The sequence below is a fragment of the Myxocyprinus asiaticus genome, chromosome 1 (assembly GCF_019703515.2).
Source record: "Myxocyprinus asiaticus isolate MX2 ecotype Aquarium Trade chromosome 1, UBuf_Myxa_2, whole genome shotgun sequence".
NCBI lineage: Eukaryota > Metazoa > Chordata > Actinopteri > Cypriniformes > Catostomidae > Myxocyprinus > Myxocyprinus asiaticus.
The window spans coordinates 35,227,066-35,249,776 of NC_059344.1; the positions used below are offsets into that span (position 1 = coordinate 35,227,066).

At 37.6% G+C, this 22,711-nt stretch overlaps 1 protein-coding gene across 2 annotated transcripts in view; it reads left to right on the forward strand.

The window, feature by feature from the left end:
- Positions 1-22,282, forward strand: part of LOC127444157 (TOX high mobility group box family member 3-like) — a 102,486-nt gene extending 80,204 nt beyond the window's left edge. For both annotated transcript variants that reach the window (XM_051703385.1, XM_051703394.1), the window contains exons 3-7: positions 366-611; positions 16,066-16,329; positions 16,465-16,692; positions 17,019-17,099; positions 19,774-22,282. In XM_051703385.1, the coding sequence (XP_051559345.1) occupies positions 366-611; positions 16,066-16,329; positions 16,465-16,692; positions 17,019-17,099; positions 19,774-20,523 (1,569 nt within the window). In that variant the 3' untranslated portion in view covers positions 20,524-22,282. The remainder of the gene's footprint in view (positions 1-365; positions 612-16,065; positions 16,330-16,464; positions 16,693-17,018; positions 17,100-19,773) is intronic.
- Positions 22,283-22,711: the final 429 nt, after the last annotated feature.

The following is a 22,711-nucleotide window of genomic DNA, read 5'->3' on the forward strand; positions in this document are numbered from 1 at the left end:
AATTTCACACGCTGTTTCATGGAGATTGTAGTGATTTGAGTAAATATTTTCTTGTACAAGAGTTCAAAACTATTTCTCAACAGATATTTTTCTGCTCAGAGATTACATGTGTTTCTAGTTTATGAGAAGTCTGTTGGCTGTTAGTTTCTGCTGCTATTGTGCTTGTAACATATTATTAAGAACATACACAGTGATAGTTAGTGTGGGTGGTAGGAATTCATCTCTATCATAGGCTGTACTGCACATGCTTTAGAATTCTCCAGCCATTTCATCACTAACTTTATGGCATTGTTTGCTGAACTTTCGTAAAAATCTTGAGCAAAATCAGTCCTTGCATTTCTGATTTTCATCTCTTTTTTTCTTAGACGTTTCACACTCCGAGTCTTGGTGACGAGGAGTTTGAAATCCCCCCCATCACACCTCCTCCTGAGACAGAGCCTGGTTTGGGCCTTCAGGAGATGGACTTGCCTTACCCCGGGCTACCTGACCACCCCAGCTCTCAGCGGGGGTCATTCACCCCACAGTTTCCACCTCAGAGCCTGGAGCTCCCCTCAATCACCATTTCCAGAAATATGATGGAGCAGGAAGGAATCAACAATGGACCCCCCGGGGTTGGTATCAGGTTATTCTTATGTTTTCATAAGACATGATAAAGATATTATTATGTTGAAGGGAGTTGTTATGCAAAAACAGTCTGAAATTACAATTACAATTGTAATTTACAATTAAATAATTAATTAAATAAATGACAATTATAAATATATATATATATATATATATATATATATATATATATATATATATATATAGGGGTGTAATGGTTCGAATTTCTCAGTTCGGTTTGTATTACGGTTTTAGGGTCACAGTTTCGGTACAGTTCGGTATTTGCAATGTACACACAAAAAAAAAAAAAATAATTACTGCCAAATCCAAAGTAAGAATACTCTATTTGGTAACAAACACTTAAACATGTTTGCCCTGAATACAAATCATTGTTTTATAGTAACCATAGTTTAACTATTGTATTTGTAGTAAAAAAAATAGTAACCACAAAATCAATATGGTTACTGTCATGTTTACAATATATAGCATAATCATGGTTCCCTATCTGTCATTCACTCGATGTTGTGTTGATGTAGTGACATTAGGGGTCGCTCTTGGGAGCCCCAAACACAATGGGAATTGGCAAGTGGAATTTGTATGCCACTCCCCGGACATACGGGTATAAAAGGAGCTGGCTCACAACCACTCATTCCGATTTTTTCTTCGGAGCCAAGTGGTGTTGAGCAGCGAGTTCCACTGCCGTTCCATTCACCTCACATCGAGAAGCATATGCTGTTGGATATATGGTGCATTCCAGCGGCTTTCTCCCACTCTGCGCGATTGATGCAGAGTACGCCCCTGGGTGCTTCGACAGCTGAGAGAGTACATATTTTTGTAAATAAAAGAGTATATTTCCTCTAAAAGAGCGCGCACTGACGGAGAGCATCTTTTTAAAGATGTCTTTCCGTCTGTATGTAATTCCTGGATGCGGTTGCTATCTCTCAGTCTCTGACGGCCACAAGCGCTGTCTCACATGTCTGGGCCGTAGTCACGTTGAGGCGGCATTCGTGGATGGTTCATGTCCTCACTGCGAGAACATGACTATGGCAACATTGTGGTCGTGGCTTTCCTTCTTCTGGGGGAAAGCCACTCCAGCCGCTACCCTCCCTGGACCTTCTACCTACAGGAACGAGGCCCGGTTGGTTAGCGCTGGGGGTGATTTGAGGACCTTAATGGGAGTGGTTCCGCCGGGTAATCCCCCACGGACCTCCTATTCCCCGGCATGCTCGTTTGCCCCGTTCGAGTTCTGGGATGAGACAGGCAGCTCACCTCAGGGCGAGCTTAATGTCTCTTTCGGAGCTCGTGAGTAGGATAAGCTGTCGATCGCAGCATTGGAGAGCGGGTTGGCGCAGTTGGACACTGAGGACTTGACTGGGCTTCCAATTTCGGTTGTGACCGCCTAGTCTGAGGCTGACGCGGAGCTGACTGCCATGCTTGCCCGGGCCGTCGCGAGCATGTGGGCTGGAGTGGAACCCTCCACCCTGCCCTGAGACCTCGCGGATTGACGATTGGTTCCTGGGTTCGGAGCGCCACTCACGGCTGCGCCCTGCCCCGGTTCCATTCACGATGAACTCACGATGTCATGGCGGGCACCTTTTACTGCCTGGACCCGATTTCTGGGTTCGTCCGCTCTCACTACCCTCGACGGTGGGTCGGCCAGGGGGTACACGGAGATTCCTCAGGTGGATAAGGCAGTTGCAGTGCACTTGTGGCAGCCACCTGGCGGAATCACCCGAGACTCCTTTCCAGGGCCTGTAAGTCTACGTCTTCTCTGGTGGCCAAAGCTTACAGTGCCGCTGGACAGGCCGCCTCCGCCCTGCATGCCATGACCCTCCTGCAAGTACACCAGGCCAAGGCATTGAAAGAGCTGTATGTGGGTAGTCCTGACCCCGAAGTGATGCAGGAGCTGCGCTCTGTGACCGATCTTGCCCTCTGGGCGACGAAGGTTACGGCGCAGGCACTCCGGGCAGGCGAGTACCACCTTGGTGATCCAGGAGCGCCACCTTTGCTGCTCGGGTTGATGCATATGAGACCGCTCCAGCACTGGCTTCAGACTCGAGTCCCGAAATTGTCTGTAAACAATTGTTGGAAAAATTACTTGTGTCATGCACAAAGTAGATGTCCTAAACAACTTGCAAAAACCATAGTTTGCTAATATTAAATCTGTGGCGTGGTTGAAAAAATTGTTTTAATGACTGCAACCTAAGGGTATGTAAACTTCTGACTTCAACAGTGTATATATATATATGTGTGTGTGTGTGTGTGTGTGTGTGTGTGTGTGTGTGTGTATATATATATATATATATATATATATATATATATATATATATATATATATATTAGAGCCTGACCGATATGGGATTTTTGAGACCGTTACCGATTTTAGAGGGGGAAAATTCACAGATTACCAATGTGGTGGCCGATATAGATTTTGCTCAGGTACTCAGAAGGCTGCTTTCTTAAATATTTTTATCAAAGAATATTTGACATTATTATTATACATTGTCAACAAATTCTAGAAATGAACACTAAGAAAATAAAGAATAAATAAAAATACAATAAACAGCTTAATAAACATCAGTACTGTATGTTCAGTATCAGTCAGTTGCTGACCATTTAAATAAAGAATAAATAAAAATACAATAAATAGCTAAATAAACAGCAGTACTGTTTAGTATGTCAACTGCTGACCATTAAAATAAAGAATACATTTAAATAAAATAAATAGCTAAATAAACATCAGTACTGTATGTTTAGTATCAGTCAAATGCTGACCATTAAAATAAAGAATAAATAAAAATAAAATAAATAGCTAAATAAACAGCAGTACTGTTTAGTATCAGTCAAATGCTGACTATTTTAATACTGACAGTCAATTAGGGGCAGGTTGTAAAACAAGAAGTATTTACACCTGCCTAGTCAAGAGATAAACAGCGGCAGCGGTGTTACACCGTATTCTGCTATACAAGTTCAGGGGAAACTTTCAATGGTGGAAAACCAGATTTTTAAATATTACATTTTATAAATGCAACGAATGGAATTGTTCGGTTGAAGGGGGTACCAAACTGTGAATCCTGAACAGAACAGTTTGGTGAATACATGTTTACACATTAGCTTCCACTCAGCTGACAAGCAATGAAAGTAGCTACATGGTTAGCTAGTTAGCTATAAGCTCGTTGTCACAGACAGTAAAATATGGATCAGCACTGCGTCTCACCAACTAGGTAACAACGTGGCGTGAAATTAACACTCAACAGACACAATCCACCACCGCACCGTTGTCTGCTGAGCTGCAAAAAGATGCTCTGATGTTTACCTTTCAATCTACTGCGTTACTTACTGCAATGACAAACTATAGCTGGCTAACATAGCAAACAGATGTGATAAACATGAGTGACATGGTTGTCAGGGACAGGGTTAACATTATATTAGTTACACTGAAAAGGGAAAATGATGGGGTCATTGTTTATTAACTTTCCAGTATGTATTTCACAAACTAGTTAGCAACTTACCGAGAAGACACTGCTTAACTCCACACCGCTTAACTCCGCCCTGTCAGCAGAACCACCGTCAGTTCAGAGTCAGCTCTGTAAACAATGGAGTCGGAGCACGCTCTGCTGGGCAAACTATGTTATGCCACCAATGCTAAAGCATTGTTTTCTGCATTATATGTTCTGAAAAAAAGTCTTCATATCTGCGCATATCAGTAAACATATATGCCGATACCGATATATCGGTGAAAGGCTAACATCGGCCAATAATTTCGTCCGACCAATATATCGGTCGGGCACTAATATATATATATAAACATTTAAAAAAAAAATGTTTTTGGTATATCGCCATGGTCTCTGCCTCAATATTCAAATTCACCAGCAGATACTTACAGCACCATTTGGATTTAAGTAAAGATTTCAGTCCATGTGGTTTTCCTCTTCTAAATGCTAATAAGTTTGCCAAAGGTGTTTTGTGCAAAACAAATTAAGGATGTGCTGTTAAATCTTGCTGTTACATTTTCTGTTATACAACTGGATTAGTTCTTGTAGACATTCAGTACATTTACATGCATCTTGATTTTAGTCAGGATAAAACAATAATTAATCATTTTTAAATGTCATTGAAATGCTTTAGTACTTTAGTTTAGTAACTGAAATTGTACCATTTTGGGTTTTTTGCAAAGTCAGATTAACAGACCTAGAAAATGCCATTGTAGCTCAGCTTCGTCTAGCAAATACACATGTTAATAAGACCTCAATTGGCCTTGCCATTGTGCTCATGCTCCGAAAGACAGTTGACGTGCAACGTGAATTTAACTGTTCCTCAGCTGTCTTTCCTTTAAATATTTGAATAGGCATTGCGTCATGTTTACTTGGATAGACGAATGAAGACTGTAACTCGACTACTCAAAAACCCACTGTTATTTGATTATAACTGTGCATGTAAACGTACAGACTGAGAGCAGAGACTTAAGAGACAGCAGTCCTGCTAAGACCCAATGTGTCTAGTAAAATACACTCAGATTTAGATGAATATATTTGTTCTTTTAACTTGCATCGCTTTGATGACTAATATATGAGATAAAATGAAGGTCTAGGCAATCATTCGCTCCATAACAATCATGCTTTACAATCAAGCTTTTATGGCTGTTAATTCAGATAGGGAAATGGCTCCTAAATGCCACTGACATGGATTCACCGAAGAGGAAGCATTGAAAATGTCATGGCCAGGCAAGATATATGAAAAACCATTATTATAGAAATGAAATCGCTGTCAAAGAAATTTGAATGCATAAAAGGATACAAAGTGACATTAGCCAGCAGATGATGTGCGGCAGGGTTTTGATGTTTTTCCCCCAAAGAGTTTCATGAATATTGCAGAGTTTAACACTGCACCAGCATTTCATTGCAGCAGTCTTTTAACTTTCATTTCATGGTCAGTTAAGCTCTTATGCATCTGGAAGAAAAATGGAACCTTGACACAATTACAACACAGACAGTTCTCACTGCACTGTGTAGGAATTAGATTTGATTCTCCAACATTTCCTCTTTAGCGGCTATTTCTGTGGACAGCGCTTCTGATTGTGTGGAGACTATGTTAGGAGGGTTTGGGGAGAATGAGGGCACCCTGCTCTGTGCCTGGTGGCATTGTGACCATCCCTCTGATTCGTCTCTATCGCTCATCACTCATTGTCCTCCTGAAAGACTCTCAGTCTCTCCCCTCTTAATGGAATTGATCTCAGTTTGTCCTGCTCTCTGGGACTGGTACAGACAGTGCTGTGCGTTTAAGTCAATGTCTCACATTTATGAAGGACTCTGTAAGGGCTAGCAGAAGTTAGCACTGTAACCTCTAACATTGTCCTTCAGTGATTTTTATGTATTTAAGATTTGTGGTTTTATATCTAATGCAGTCTGACAGACCAAGAAGGACAATTCAGGATCAGATTGATGTAATATTTCAAATAGATGGACAGTAGGGCTGCACGATTATAGCAAAAATCATAATTGTCAATTACTGCCCTTGATATTGTAATCGCGATTATTAATGTTGATTAAAATACAAAATTACTGTGACATCACAAAGTAAGCAACCATGTGGTTCTTCAGAGTAGCAGATTTCAATGGTGGATATGAGCTGTGCTCCAGTTACTTCTAAGTATCTTTTAAGCATTATATTGTATTGTATTTTATATTGTAATAATGTTTAAGGTAAGGCAAATAAAAATTATTTTAAATTGATATCCATAGTATAGAATAAATTAAATTATTGCTAAATTACTGCTTAATTTATTAGTCCACTTACAGTAAATAATATGGCATATTCAATATTTAAACTTATTTAAATTTAAATCGACCAAGTTATGTACTGTGTTCAGTAAGCACGTTGGTGGCTAGACGGGACCATTCATACCGTTAGATCTTCAATGGTGATCTTGTTCATGTAAGATCGTTAGATCATTTTTGGCCTCAGTGGTGCACTTTGGAAATTAAAAACAGTCATTTGCGATCGGAGTGTATGCGATTCGTGAAAATGTTAAATCTACCAATACAAATGGCAAATGGGTCTTATTAGAGCAGACACGATAAGATATTTGAAATTTCAATACCACAGTAAAAATTTATAATATGCTATTGAACACACTTCTTTATTTAAAAATGTTAAATATTTATTGACATATTAACCTATTATATTAAAACATTGACATATTTCCTTAGTGTTTCTCCATTAAGTAAGCATTGTTTAATGTTTTGAATTCAGGTAAATGGTCATTATATTAAAGAAGTAGCCTGAGTATAAAGGAAACTAAGAGCAAAGAAGGCTAATCAAAAACAAATAAAGTGCAGTCAGTGGCTTTCTTTTCAATTTTGTTGTTTGATTAATATTATCAACATAATAGAGACAGTGGCAGATCTATTAGCCTGAATTAGTGCATTTACAATGCAACATCTTACATATTTTGACACATACCTGATTTGTTGCATCTGTATGTATTCACGTAAGACAAAAGCGGCTATTTATGTTTATCACTCGTGGGTCGGGCATTGAACAACATCTAAACACTCGGTCGCGCAGCCACATTTCCACATTAACCAATAGCACCCGCGCCTCGTGGTAAATGTGGTTATATTTATGTGTTGATTCATGACTCAATAATGTGTATTTCCACCTTATTTTCACACAAGATTTCACTCAAAGATTCAGCTCCTTACTAGAAAAAAATATTAACATTTATATGGACTCCCACACACCTTTGAGCCTTCAAACTGTGTGCTGATGTTTTTTTCCATCTGCGCGGGAGACATTTTTGAAGTGCCCGACCGTGCACACATGCAGCTCAGAAGGAACGGTGCCCCTGACCCTTCCTTTTTTTTCTATAGGATGTCATCTTTCTTGAGACAGTGGGCTTGGATGGAAAAGCCACTACAACAATCCAAACACAGTTAATGTCTTTGCTGACATTTTTTTTATTATCTTCATACATGTGATGCACAGCAATACAATGCATTATTCAAGGCATTATTTTTTATTTTATTTTATTTTTTTGGAAAGATCAGGAATGAATGAACGATTGAACAAATAAATAGATAAATGGAGTTGACTGATAATTATATCAGGTAGTTTATACAGCTATATAAAAAATAATAGAATGGTGGCTCATTGAATGGCTACTGGCAGTGCATGTTTACCTGTCTGTACAGAGCAGATGTTGGTGGGATTGCAGAGCACACTGCAATGGTTCATCTTGTCTTTAAAACGTGATTCCTCACAAAATGACAAGGCTCTGACAGTTGTGTCTGTGAATAAAATGGAAAATATGACCAGTGTTGCAGAACCCCACCCCCCCCAACACCAAACACACACACACACTCTTTACACTCTCTCCCCCATTCTTTCTCTTTGCACCTTCTGTTATCTTATCTCCAAGCTGAGTAGTTGTGACATCAGTTGTACATCAATCTCTGAAAGTGGATTTTTCTTTTTTCGCCTCTTTTTTTTCTACCAGACAGCCATTGTGACATATTGGGCCAGTAAGAACTGAAAGATATTCATGCAGGCATGCAATACTTGTAATGAAGTCTCAGCCTGACCTTCTGTGTGATTGATTCTGTAATTTAGTTTTCTCAGCCAGTACTTGAAATGAAATGAAATCACGTTGAACAAGTTTTAAATACCCATAGTGCAATGGGAGTGTTGGGAGGGAGGGAAGAGGAAAGGAGAAAAGATGAGATGAGAATGAACTGGAGGAGAGAAGAGAGGAGGGGAAGGACTGAAAACTGTCATCATTTGCTCACTCTCATAATGTTCCAAAACCATAAGACTTTCTTTTTTTTCTGTAGAATTCAAAGTCACCATACACTTTTATTAAATAGGGGGAAAAAAATACAATGAAAGTGAAAAGTGACTACGGGTTTGGAACAACATGAGGGTTAGTAAATGATGACAGAATTTTCTTTTTTGGATGTGGCATTGGATGGATGTTTTGGACATGTTTTAAGGGGTGCAAAAAGTTTGGGGTGCCTTGAGCATGAGCAGTATATTAGCTGTATGGAACAGGAGAATGTGTGTGTGTTTTATAGATGGAGTAAGAGAGAGAGAGAGAGAGAATGAGCAGATGGAGGTGAAGTAGAAGTAGAAATCAATTTATCTTCATGCTACCATGGTCTCTGCAAGCATTCAGAATTCCATTTTTCTTATTTATTTATTTATTTTCTTGAGCAGCCAGTTATGCAGTTACCCATAAATGGTTGAAAAATAAAGCAATATGTTTTTTTAGGGTTCCAATGCAGCTGTGAATATGTGCAGGGGGCTGATAAACTATCCATAATAGAGCTGACCTTTTCATACTGGCCAAAGTTGTAAGATTCATCCTCATAATTACCATATAGATGATTTTACTCCTTTTTCTGTTATGGAACATTTCCAAGAGCTCTGGGGAAAGATTGAACTGAAATTTAACTTGTTAACATTCTTTTCAGCATCAAACAGCTCATACCAAGCTGCTTTTAATAAACTTTCCAATTCCATTCCCACCCCCCACCAGATCCTGAGGCTGGTATCTTAAAGAGCAGGCCCCAGACTGTAAGCCTTTGACACAGCATCTTCAGATTCTTATCCCTGATTGTCTGAAAGTAGTATTGGTTATGTTATGGTTATGAACATATGGTGGTAAAATAGGTCTTTTTTTAAAGGGTATTTTGTTGACTTTGAAAACTTTCAACTTTTGTTGAAAAGTTGTGGTTACTGCTTTTGATGAAAGAGGTGAGGATACTGTTTGAGGCAGAACCAAACTGTCATCTGATTTAGTGTGTTGGACAAGTGGCTTGACAGTTTGGTCAAAATATACTTTTTAGCAGCCTAGAATGTTGGAAGCTTTTGTGCCCATAATAATATCTTGAATCTCAACCTTTTAATGCATTTTGGGAAATGAAGATAAGATATAATTTATTTTTTATTTTTTTTTTTTTTGCTGGAATACAGTCAGATAGGCTGATTGCATGAATAATAGCAACATTTCCACAAGCACATAGAAACACACAAAGTGGAGGATAGGGCACATCTGGCCTCTGTGCTCTTCAGATAAGAAGTTATTTACAGATTTATGAAGACTATCAAAGGCATCTGTGTAGATGTGAGCTGTGTGTCAGTAGACAATGTTCCAATCAAAATGCAAATGGAGGGGTGTACAGCGGGGACATAAATAAACAGATCAGATACTGACTCACGTAGTCTACCAGCTAAACTACTCTGACAGCACAAATCACATTTCTTTCATTGCCTACAAAGTCTGTTATTAGCAAAAACTGCCTGCCATTCGTGCTGGTTTAGTTTGAATGTTCCATTCATTCCACATTCTTGTCGATGCACTGATTTGTGCGCTATGCATAAATATTTATTTTGTAAACAAAAACATGTGGTGTTTGATCACACATTTTCATGTCTGGAATTGGGAAGATAACGTTGTCAAATCATGCTTCAAGATAAATTGCAGTCTATTTTTCATAATCCTCTATGGGAATTATTTTTACATCTGTTCAGCTTTGTGCACAGTGATCAAAGTGCTAAAACTAAAGACCAGTCCACTCCCAGGACCTCATTTGCCAAAGCACTCGGTACAAGCAGAAACATTTTGACTAAAGAAAAAAAAAAAATCTAAAGAGTAAGTGGGTATAAGGTATTCACATGGGGAAGAGCCGGAACATAGAGACTACCAAAGACTTTGATGATAAATATGAGCTCACAAAGGCTGTGATACATCTCTGTGATTCTTCGCTCTTTACATTAATGACAGATTAAAAATGTTGAAGTGATGTTAGTGAGGTATTGGTAGCTGTTAGTTGAGTAGTCCTGCCGGGACTGTTTTGAAGTGTTAGACACAGATGGTCTTGGCTAATGAACACAGTAGACAGGTCTGATACAAAGACTATGGCTGGCTCTGTCACTGCCCTCTTGTTCTAATGATGGAACTGAAAGGAGAGTTAACCTAGCACAAATGCAAATATAATATGTAATTCATGTAATCCATCAAATATATGTTATTCAGTTATTAATTTGTTTGATGATTATTTCATTTATTCATTTTATACTGTACATTTTCCAGTTTACTTGATTTATCCTTTGGAAATGCAGTGTTATGCTTCTTTAAAATATATTTTCAACCTAACAGATGTTGAAAACAGCTATTGTTTTGCAAATTGTGTTTTTTGATTAGGCACGGATTCAATATTTGCCCAGGGAATTAAAAAAGAGAGAATGTAATCTGTGTGAGGGAAGATGCTAGAATTAGGGCTGGGAATTGCCACAGACCTCCCAATTCAATATTACAACGATATTTCCTAGTCGATTCGATATGTATTGCGATATTGCGATTCTGTAAGTATTGCGATTTGATGTTTTGATATAAAAACTTTATAAAAAGATTAAGTCCTATAAAAGTCCTTTTTCTCAGAAAGAAATGTCTATTGAAGAACAGTTGTATCTGAAATGACAATTGTTTTTACTCTGTAATATATCATTTGCAGGTAAAAGGTAGGGATGTGCAAAACTATCAATTTAAAACTACCAATGGACCAGTCAGTGCATTGTCTGAGCCATGTATAAGGCTGCATTATGTCCATTTGTATTCAACAAATAAAAATATTGGCCTACTATATATCATTTTAACTTTCAAACAAATTTTTAAGGCTGCCCCTGACCAAAGAGTTTCCTAGTCGACTAGTAGTCTTTAGTTTAAGCCATTAGTCAACAAGCTGTTGCACGTTTATGATATTAATTTAATTACTTAAATATATTTTTTGGTGTTAGGGGGGGCATCAGAAAATGGTTTGAGTTCCAGGGCTGAGAAAGAATGTTATAAGTAAGTTCTACATTACAGAGAAATACTAAACCGTTATAATGAGCCTTTAAAACATAAATTTTACAAGTGCCCGCACAAACCAAGCTGCAGCGACACCAGCAAAAGTGGTAATGATTCTGAATGTGTTGGAAAAAACAGCAAGGAGGCTGTCTGGAAAAAAATTTAATTTATAGAGAGAAATGCGCATTAGGGTTGTGCCGACAGACGATGATCTCGAGGATCGACGATGGTCAGAGTGATCGCCAATAGCTTATGCCTTTGAAGATGTCAAGATGATATTTGGCTCGTTTTCCAATTCATTTATTAAATTATTATAAGCTATTATTATTATCAAATTAATATTACAAATAATTTGCCCACAGACATGCGCTTGAAGAAACACAATTTATTATATTATTAAGAACAGATGACAGAAAAGCCGTCTATGCGCATTTACGACACGCTGTTTGTACGGAGGCGTGCAGTCTCATGGAACATGTGCATTTGAAAGGTTCTCACTCTTTCTGTCTTCTGATTTTTTTTTTTTTTTTTTTTTTGCAAGAACAGTATCATCTGTGAGTGCTGCAAATGACGTCAGACATCTCAGCTCAGGAGGTGCTTTGAGTTCAGTTCACTTTATTTCCACAGTAAAGTAGTAGTTCATTGTGACCACAACTCTGCAGCCAACATCTGTGATTAAAACATAAAATAATACAAAAACACGTTCACCTCGAACCATGATTTATATTTCAGTGATTATTATCATAATCATAATTATTATTTTTACATTTCTAATTGTTTTTATGTCTTCATTTTTGCAAGTAATTTTCCGCCTGCATGTTTAGACGGATACTTGCCTGACGATAAATGGAAAGGTGATTACTTACATATATAAATATACAGGGTTAGGGAGTAACGGAATACATGTAACAGGGTTACAATTTAAATCATTGGTAATTAGAATACAGTTACATTCAAAAAGTATTTTGATTACTGAAGAGATTACTTTGCATTTTATTTTAACTTGTTTCATTTAATATTTAGTCCTTTCAGATGAAAAACATATATACATATAAATGATGCGATATATATATGTATATACAGGGTTGGGAGGGTAACTTTTGAAATGTGTTCCACTACAGATTACAGAATACGTGCTGTAAATGTAATTTGTAATGTATTCCGTTAGATTAGTCAAGGTCAGTAACATATTCTAAATACTTTGGATTACTTCTTCAGCACTGGTAGATTTTTTCACTTGTTTTGACTATAAAAACTCTGTCAGTACAGTAAAACAAAATACACATGTTAAAAATATATTCTCTGAAAAACCTAAATATCTTATGCAGTGTTGTTTCTAAAACAAGATTAATCAAATTAATCTTGTTTTAAGGATTTTTTTTTATATTTTTACAAGAAAACAATACAAAAATTATTATCAAGAATACGATTTTTGACCTAATATCTTACTAGAAAAATAGAAATTATGATCCAAAGTGAATTTTCTTGATTAAAAAACATGATCGTGCCTAGTAACGTGCATGTAAAATGGCTAGAAATAGCATTTTAGCTTAGCGTAAAGCTGACAATTTACACAAGGTTTATTTCTATTTATTCTGCTCCAAACTTACTTCAAACTTACTTCTCTGTCTGCTTGTATGAATGTAACACATTATAAGAAAGTGTTTCACCGCTGTTCAAATGCTCTTTGGATCGCATCATTTATATGTATAAATGTTTTCCATCTGAAAGGACTAGATATTAAATGAAACAAATTACAATAAAATGCAAATTAATCTCTTCAGTAATCAAAATACTTTTTGAATGTAACTGTATTCTAATTACCAATGATTTAAATTGTAACCCCGTTACATGTATTCCGTTACTCCCCAACCCTATATATATATATATATATATATATATCGTAAAAGAGGGAACAAAATGAATTTATTCACACACATGATGTATTTTCCCGGACAACGAAATACCCGACCGGTAGAGAATGCACAGATGACGTAGGTTCTTTGCCAGAGAGATGTTGCCCTTCACAACTGTTGTAAAGCTATCTTTCAAAAAAATTTTTACAAAACACATTTTAATTGCACTTAATTTTTTTCCAGTTTCATTTGAATTTTTAGTTAAAATAAATAAAAAATAAAGTTCAAAGTTTGAAATCAAGGTGTCTTGCTTAATTGTGTAGACTTATTCCTAACCCTGCTTAACGAAAATTACCCCATAGTACCACCTAGCATCCAACCAGTGGTAATACTGGTGTTAGTCGGTTTGAACGTGACCAACCGACCAATCAAAACTTGGTCGACCAAGACTGTTCTCACCGACTAACATTTGGTTGACTATTAGGGGGCAGCCCTACTAATTTTGTTATTTTAGAATATAAAATATAACATTAATTACCATAGGCTAATACTATTATCATGATAATTTTGCAACATACAAATGGAGGCTAAAGAGTAAACTTGTTCAAGAACCGTTGCTAGGGCTGTACTGAATTATGACACACATGGCAATTCACCTTTAGTCCCAGTGTCATTGCATGTTATTTGCATATGCATCCTGAGGTCTTAGCTCCTGTTCAGTGTTCTCATAGACAAAAACATTCTTACAAACTGCTCCCAGATGACTGAGAAAAAAGCGATTTTCACGTGTTCCGTGAGACACGATAGGGCTGTGTGCATTGGCGCCAATGTGTAAATTAACTTCTGAACAAAAAAGCAAATCAGACACGTGCATCGCCGGGATTTATTTCGTCTGTTCTTCAAGATATAATCAGGTGTGTTTTTTAAAGCACGCATCTTCGTGTGTAGCGGCAATTCTTGTCGACAGTGGTGGGTAAATGTGTGAAATTACCCGTCACTGTGCATGAATACCCTGCTGTTAGATTATAAATACTGTGGGGATGCAACATGTAGTTTAAGGCATCCAACAGTTTGAGAAGCCTTTTTACAACTAAACTATGTGTTAAGAAGTGTTAGACAGAATCTGCAGGATGACGCCTGACAAATACTCTCCACAACATTTCAAATAAACTTTTGGGTTATGCATAATAACAGGAATATTGATCACAGCAGAGGATTTTCACGTCCGACAGTGAACAAGCGGCACTTTGATGGCTGTAGCAGCGATGCATTAAAGGACTTAATGTAAAGAATTAAGGAGACAACATGTCTCAGAGAGAAAACCTTGTTAATGTGGAACTTTGCACAAATATAGCTTCCTATATTTATCTATTAATCATTGTAGCATTAAGATAAACATGCATTTTTTTATTAAATAAAAAATCTATTTTTCATCAGGGAGACAATTTTAAAATTGTTTGGCTCAAGAATCGCGATTTGTAACTGAATCGATTTTTTTTGCAAGCCCTAGTTAGAGTATTGTACTAAGGGAGAGGGTTTAGCAGGGCTAGCCAATAAGGCCAGGTGCACGGCTTTATGATGTGTTGACACATACAGATATTGAGTTTGAGTCTCTGAATACCAGATGGTGAGAGAGAGTTGATGTAGTAAGAACTTGACTGAAAAATGAACTAAGGCGATCAAATGAACTCTTGGTCTAGCTGTTTGAGTTGATTTTGCACTGTAATCTGGTTGCTGTTAGAGTCTGGCAACTGCTTTAATTTCACTCCCTGTTCAGTCAATGCAAAACACTTCAGGCCCCTGCATTTCCCACCCCCTCAATACATAAAACACCACCCACACACAAATCATCATGTAAAAACATCATGCAAGGTATGCAAAACCATGTAAAGTCAGCATGATCTAATATTCAGAAGTTGATAGCGAAAAAGAGCATAACAGATTTATTAAATCTCACCCTTTACCAGTGATTCATAGAGTTGATTATACAGAGATATATTCCCTCTCTTTGCTATTTGGAGGTGATATATGAGGCTAGCCATCTTTGATAGATTTCTATCACCAAACATGAGCAGTATGTTGTAACTACATCAACAGTCCAGTGCAGGCTGCTACAACTCTGAGAATGAGCACTGAAATTAATGGGACTTTTATTTGATCACTACAGAAATGTGGACATAATGGAACAGTTATTATGATATGAAAAGGCTTTTTGTGGCTTCTGAGTCTCACCTCTTCAGTATCTTGGTTTAAAAGGGTCAATCTCACTGCAGTTTTTAATACGTTTACCATTCTTACTAGAGGTCAACCAAGTTTTAGCGAATTAATCGTCACCGGTAGATGGCCGATAGTCAGTTATCTGCAAAAATCAACGAGGACAGTTTGCCGATATTAATTAATTAATTAATTTATTTATTTTAAATAGGCAGCATTGGAGGGCTCTTGGAATATTATGCATTGGAGTATTGTACCGATATTAATTGGTTATCGGCTTTCTTCCAGCATCTTAGTAATCGGTATCTGCAAAATCCAATATCGGTCGACCTCTATTTCTTACTAAAATCTGACTTTTTAGATACTCACAATTGGAACTCACCAAACTTTTTTATCCTTGTCATGACAAAAACCATGTATCTCAAAAATGTCAGTTTGTAGAATGACAACTAATTGATCTGTTTCTTAATCTAGTACTATAATATACATTAAAAACATGAGAGTTAAGATTGACTCATAAGTATGTATCTGTTTGTTCTGAAGGGCATTGGTCAGACCCACCTGCGTCAGTACCCTCCAAACCCCACCATGGTGATGCGCTCCATCATTAGTATGCACAACCCCAATGGCATGATGTCGCAAAACCAGCTTACAACCATCAACCAGTCACAGATCAACACACAGCTGGGGCTTAATATGACTGGATCAAACATAGCTCACACATCCCCATCTCCACCCGCCAGCAAATCGGCCACGCCATCTCCCTCCAGTTCTATTAATGAAGATGATCAAGAGGAAGGAAACAGGGTGAGTTTTGTGCAATGTTTGCAATTTATCATTATTTTTAAATAAAAATCAAATGAACATCCCATATGTGAGCGATACTAGGCACAAGTATAATTGTACAGTAGTTTTAAAAATAAGCTACCCTCTTCCGGCCAGGTAATTGGTGAAAAGCGTCCTGCCCCCGACACAGGTAAGAAGCCAAAGACACCCAAGAAAAAGAAGAAGAAGGATCCCAATGAGCCCCAGAAGCCAGTGTCTGCATACGCTCTGTTCTTCAGAGACACACAGGCAGCCATTAAAGGCCAGAACCCAAATGCTACATTTGGAGAGGTGTCCAAGATTGTAGCTTCTATGTGGGATGGACTGGGAGAGGAGCAGAAACAGGTAACAAACTGCTGTCCAGTTTAATATTTGGACCTTGTTTCGATGCAATGAGTGTTCTGTAAATAGAGCAGTCTGTTACGGAGCATCAATGGTCTTCTTGCTTGAGCTAGTATAACAAGTGTTCTTAATTTCTACTCTCGATTTTGCTCTGAATGTTTCCTGTCAAGTGTTGTAACAGACTGCTTGATATTTTCACCCTTCTATAGTTTTGTTATTTCCGGCTGAGACGAAGCCTGCAGGCTCTCCCTGTTGTGAGAAGCATGCTTGCCAGTCAGTGTTCCGCTAATTACCTGTTTATCACACCTCACGTATTCTGTTCTCTGCAGGTTTACAAAAGCAAAACAGAAGCAGCCAAGAAGGAGTACCTGAAAGCTCTTGCAGCATACCGTGCAAGTCTTGTTTCAAAGGTGATTTTTTTTTTCTGTTTGTAAATCTCTCCTATTACCTTCCTCTCTCGTTCTTTCCTCATTTCAGTCTACCTCTCACTCTATTTCCTTATTCTCTCCCTTCATCCTGTTTTCTATTGTATTTCTGTTTACCAGTATCTGTTAATGATTTGGCTCACTTTGAGGCTGGATAGCTTTCTCCTTCAGTTTTTAACCACTTTTAAAAGATAAGACCTTCTGCAGAGCTAAATTTACAATGAAAGCAATAAATGTACAGCTGAAAAGAGATTGAGGAGCAGTTAATTTCCCTGTAACTCAACTTATTTTGTCTGTGTGTACTAGTTAACGTATTGATTTCCTAAAATTGTATTTTTAAAAACCAGTTGGTAAGACTTTGCATTCAGATACATTATTTATTTTAATAACAAAAATCTATTAATCATTGTATCATTAAGATAAACAGGTATTTTTTTATTAAATAAAAAAAAATAGATTTTTCACCAGGGAGATGATTTTAAAATCGTTTGGCTCAAGAATCGTGATTTGTGACAGAATACATTTTTTTCCCCAGCCCTAGTTAGAGTATTGTACTAAGGGAGAGGGTTTAGCAGGGCTAGCCAATAAGGCCAGGTGCACGGCTTTATGATGTGTTGACACATACAGATATTGAGTTTGAGTCTCTGAATACCAGATGGTGAGAGAGAGTTGATGTAGTAAGAACTTGACTGAAAAATGAACTAAGGCGATCAAATGAACTCTTGGTTTTCTCTAGCTGTTTGAGATGATTTTGCACTGTAATCTGGTTGCTGCTAGAGTCTGGCAACTGCTTTAATTTCACTCCCTGGTCAGTCAATGCAAAACACTTCAGGCCCCTGCATTTCCCACTCCCTCAATACATAAAACACCACCCACACACAAATCATCATGTAAAAACATCATGCAAGGTATGCAAAACCATGTAAAGTCAGCATGATCTAATATTCAGAAGTTGATAGCGAAAAAGAGCATAACAAATTTATTAAATCTCACCCTTTACCAGTGATTCATAGAGTTGATTATACAGAGATATATTCCCTCTCTTTGCTATTTGGAGGTGATATATGAGGCTAGCCATCTTTGATAGATTTCTATCACCAAACATGAGCAGTATGTTGTGCCTACATCAACAGTCCAGTGCAGGCTGCTACAACTCTGAGAGTGAGCACTGAAATTAATAGGACTTTTATTTGATCACTACAGAAATGTGGACATAATGGAACAGTTATTATGATATGAAAAGGCTTTTTGTGGCTTCTGAGTCTCACCTCTTCAGTATCTTGGTTTAAAAGGGTCAATCTCACTGCAGTTTTTAATAAGTTTACCATTCTTACTAGAGGTCGACCAAGTTTTAGCAGATTAATCTTCGCCAGTAGTTGGCTGATAGTCAGTTATCTGCAAAAATCAATAAGGACAGTTTGCCGATAGGTATTTTTTTTTTCTTCTTCTTTTTCAATAGGCAGCATTGGAGGGTTCTTGGAGTATTTTGCATTGGAGTATTGTACCGATATTTATTGGTTATCGGCTTTCTTCCAGCATCTTAGTTATCGGTATCTGCAAAATCCAATATCAGTCAACCTCTATTTCTTACTAAAATCTGACTTATTAGATACTCACAATTGGAACTCACCAAACTTTTTTATCTTTGTCATGACAAAAACCATGTATCTCAAAAATGGCAGTTTGTATGAATGACAATTCAGTTTGTTTCTGAATCTAATATAATATACATATATTAAAAACGTGAGAGTTAAGATTGACTTACTTCGGCTCACTTTGAGGCTGGATAGCTTTCACCTTCAGTTTTTAACCACTTTTAAAAGATAAGACCTTCTGCAGAGCTAAATTTACAATGAAAGCAATAAATGTACAGCTGAAAAGAGATTGAAAAGCAGTTTATCTCTCTGTAACTCAACTTATTTGTCTGTGTGCATTAGTTAACATATACTGATTTCCTAAAATTGCATTTTTAAAAACCAGTTGGAAAGACTTTGCATTCAGATAAATTATTTCTTTTAATAGCAAAATTATCTTATATACGTAAGTGTGACAGTGAATTTGTTTCTACCAATACATTAGAGGTGTAAAAATAGCAGTAAATACAGCTAATGAATTAGAATGAGTTACTCATATGATCCATCATGCCTCATTATCTCCCTGTATCAGCCAGGCAGCCAGCAGCATTTGCATATTTGTTACTTCGTGCTAAATTATATGCTGATATTTGAGCAGCAGATCATCTTACACACTATTAAGCACTACTGTTATTCATGAATGTTAAATTCTAAGCTACTAGAGAATGTAATTCATGCTAAATTTATGTCATTTTGATATCATCATCACATTGGTTCAGCTATTGAGTAAATTAATTTAGCCTTTTGTTTTTTTCAAAATCTTTATACCTTTAAGTTTTTATTTCAGATCTTTTCATAGGCTGCTAAATAATATAAATTTCTCCCATGGCAAGTTCTTTAGATTAGTGAACGTAAGACAGCAGCAGTTTTCTCTGAGCTGCTCTTTTCTGTTGAGTCAGTCACCAGATCAGCACTAATAAAGAAGAGGACACAACAAAAGAAAGAATTTGTTGAGTACTAGAATTCATGTCTGCTCATGTAAGCAGTGTAGACATTCATCTGACTGCTCTCTATTTCTGTCTCAGGCTGCTGCAGAGTCAGCTGAGGCCCAGACTATTCGCTCAGTGCAGCAGACCCTCGCCTCCACCAGCCTCTCCCCAGCGCTTGTGATGCCTTCCCCTTTGTCCCAGCACCCTTCAATGTCTGCTGCTGCACAGGCGCTCCAGCAAGCACTGCCTCGAGCCATCGCCCCCAAACCTCTGCAAATGCGCGTTGGCAACAGCCAGATCATCACCTCCGTCACGGTAGCTCACCAGAACATGACACCCGGTAGCGTTCAGTCGCAGCTGCTGGGGCAGATGGGACCGGGCGGTCCACAGCCGTCGCAAATGAGTCCGCCGATGCAGCCGCGGCACGCCGTCATGCAGCAGCAGATGCAACAGCAGCAGCAAATGCAACAGCACTTGCAGCACCATCAAATGCAGCAGCAGCAAATGCACCACCAGCAGATTCAGCAGCAAATGCAGCAGCAGCATTTCCAGCATCACCTGCAGCAACAACTTCAGCAGCATCACATGCAACAGCAGCATCAGCAAATGCAACAGCAGCAAATGCAAATGCAGCACATGCATCAGATGCAGCAGATGCATCAGCATCAAATGCAGCAGCATCTCCAGCAGTCGCATCAGCAATCTCAGTGTTCGCCTGTGCAGCACTCGCCTAGCACACTTCACTCCACCTCTCTCAGCAGCCCCCCACCTCCTCCTCCGCCCCAGCCGCACCCCTCCCAGGTACAGGCTCATGCCCAGGTCCTGTCACAAGTGAGCATCTACTGAACTAAAACCCTGAGTCCCAACTCCAAGAGAACAGCAGAAGGAAGTTGTTAATAAAAAGCATCATTACAAGGTTGCTTTTTTAAGTTGCACTTAAGAAGTGTGTAAGAAATATGAATGTTTTACAAAGAACTGTCCTTTGTTTTAGATGGATATACGAAACGTGTTAAAAGGACAAAGCATCTTAGCTGGAGTTTTTGTCTATAAGATAGGCTGAGCTACAGGGAGGTCTGTTCATAGACTTGAGTGCCCAGTAGTCATTTGTATGTACATTTAGTTCATTGATTTTCGTTGTCTCCATTGTGGAATGTAAACTCTGTCGGAGCATGATGACGTGGGTAAAACACTTTGGGATGATCACAGGAACACCTGATGGTTTTATTTAACAGCTTTATTTATGAGAATGGTGTCATTGGATTTACTCTCAACACCAGACAAAATGAAAAGACTGGATTTCTGTGGATGGTGAATTCAGAAAGAATGCACTGTATAACAAAAGGGAAAGAACTGAACTGAACAATAAACAAGTACTAAACTGGTCATCAAAGACATATTTTAATGGCTCTTGCACTCTCCTGCCAGAAGTCTACCTTGTTTTCTTCCATTTTTCCTTATCCTGCTTGTCATTCTCCCAGATGCAACTGTTTAACAGTCACTTTTGGGAAATCCTCAATCAAATCATCCATCTTTTTGCTGTGTTATCAAACAGGAAATCTTGAGTGACATTTAATTAAAATATGTATAACAATCTTGGTTTTCCTGGATAGAACATTGGACAATCTGACACACTTCCATTGATCTCTTCAGTCTCATCATGTCTCCAAACACACTCTGTGTGACCTGCTGTATTGTTCTGAGGAAAGAGCTGAAGAAGTTCTTGGAGGTTTCATCTCATCTGGTCAAAACTCTCAAAAGCTCATTCACTCCAGCGTGTTGTAACGGCACTCCGAAAAGAATTATTTTACCTCAGAAGTTGCATTGAATAAATTATGTTTTGTTCGTTTTCTTTTGTGTAATGAAAACACATATTTTATGAAAAAAGGCTAAATTACTGAATTTAAGCTGATGGTTTACTAATGGAGGTATTTTTATTCCATGATACCCAACACTACACAATGAAAACAGTTATACAGGAATCTTATTAGATGTTTGTTTGTTTTTTTTTTGTTTATGCACTATCATGGAAAGGGCATGGAAGTACAGTATATATTGTGCCAGCTGTACATGAATCAGTGGTAAAGATAAAAGTAAAATTAAGTTGTATATATTTCATACCTCTTGTTGTAAAGTTTTAATATGTGAGGCTTTAAAATGCAGAATTTGGCAAGCTTACCTGTGTCCTGCTTTATCTCATAGTACTCTTTTCTACTTTTTATGAGTTACAGTAGCAGCAAATAATTTGTTTTCTGTATTTTTTTATACAGTTCAAAAGTAATTGCTTTTAAAACATAACTGTAAAATAAATACAGTTCATGTCGGTTGGAAACTCCATCTGTTTTTAAAATTTTACATGTCATTTATTAAGTTGCAAATTTTGTTGCCATCCAAAAAACACATTAAAAAGAGGCATTCCATCATCAGAATGATACTAGCCATAATTTTGTATTATATTTCTCTGTGTCTCACTGTTTGCAATTAAAATAACAATCAAAAATATTTATTTCAAGGAACTGATTCATTTCAAAGATTATATTAGCCATACTTTTGTATAAAATATTTCCTCAATGTGTCCTTGTTAGTTATGTAAGATTTAAAATAAAGACATCAGTACTTAAAGTATTCAGTTTATTTGGGAATATAATTGTATTTTTGTGCATTCAACTCATACGGACATTTCAATAGGAACAGGTATTATTTTTATTATTTCTTCAGATATATTAGAAAATGTCTTTGTGTATTTTTAATATGACCCCTGAGCCCCCATCCCACAATATTTGTGGGGGAAGGTAGGATTGCAAAGGCTAATTATCATAACCACACAATAAGCATGTGAGGACAGTGGCGTGTCTTTATCTGCGGTATTTTACACGTTAGGCCAGAAAGAGAACAGAAGGGTAGGAATCTGTTCTTTGCATATATTGCTCCACATTAATAGAATTCTCAAACTGTATTTTGTCCCCAATTAGTTAATTTCAAGAATGCATGTGCAATTTTTCTAAAAGAGGCTGCAGTGATTGGCTCTTGAGTCTGG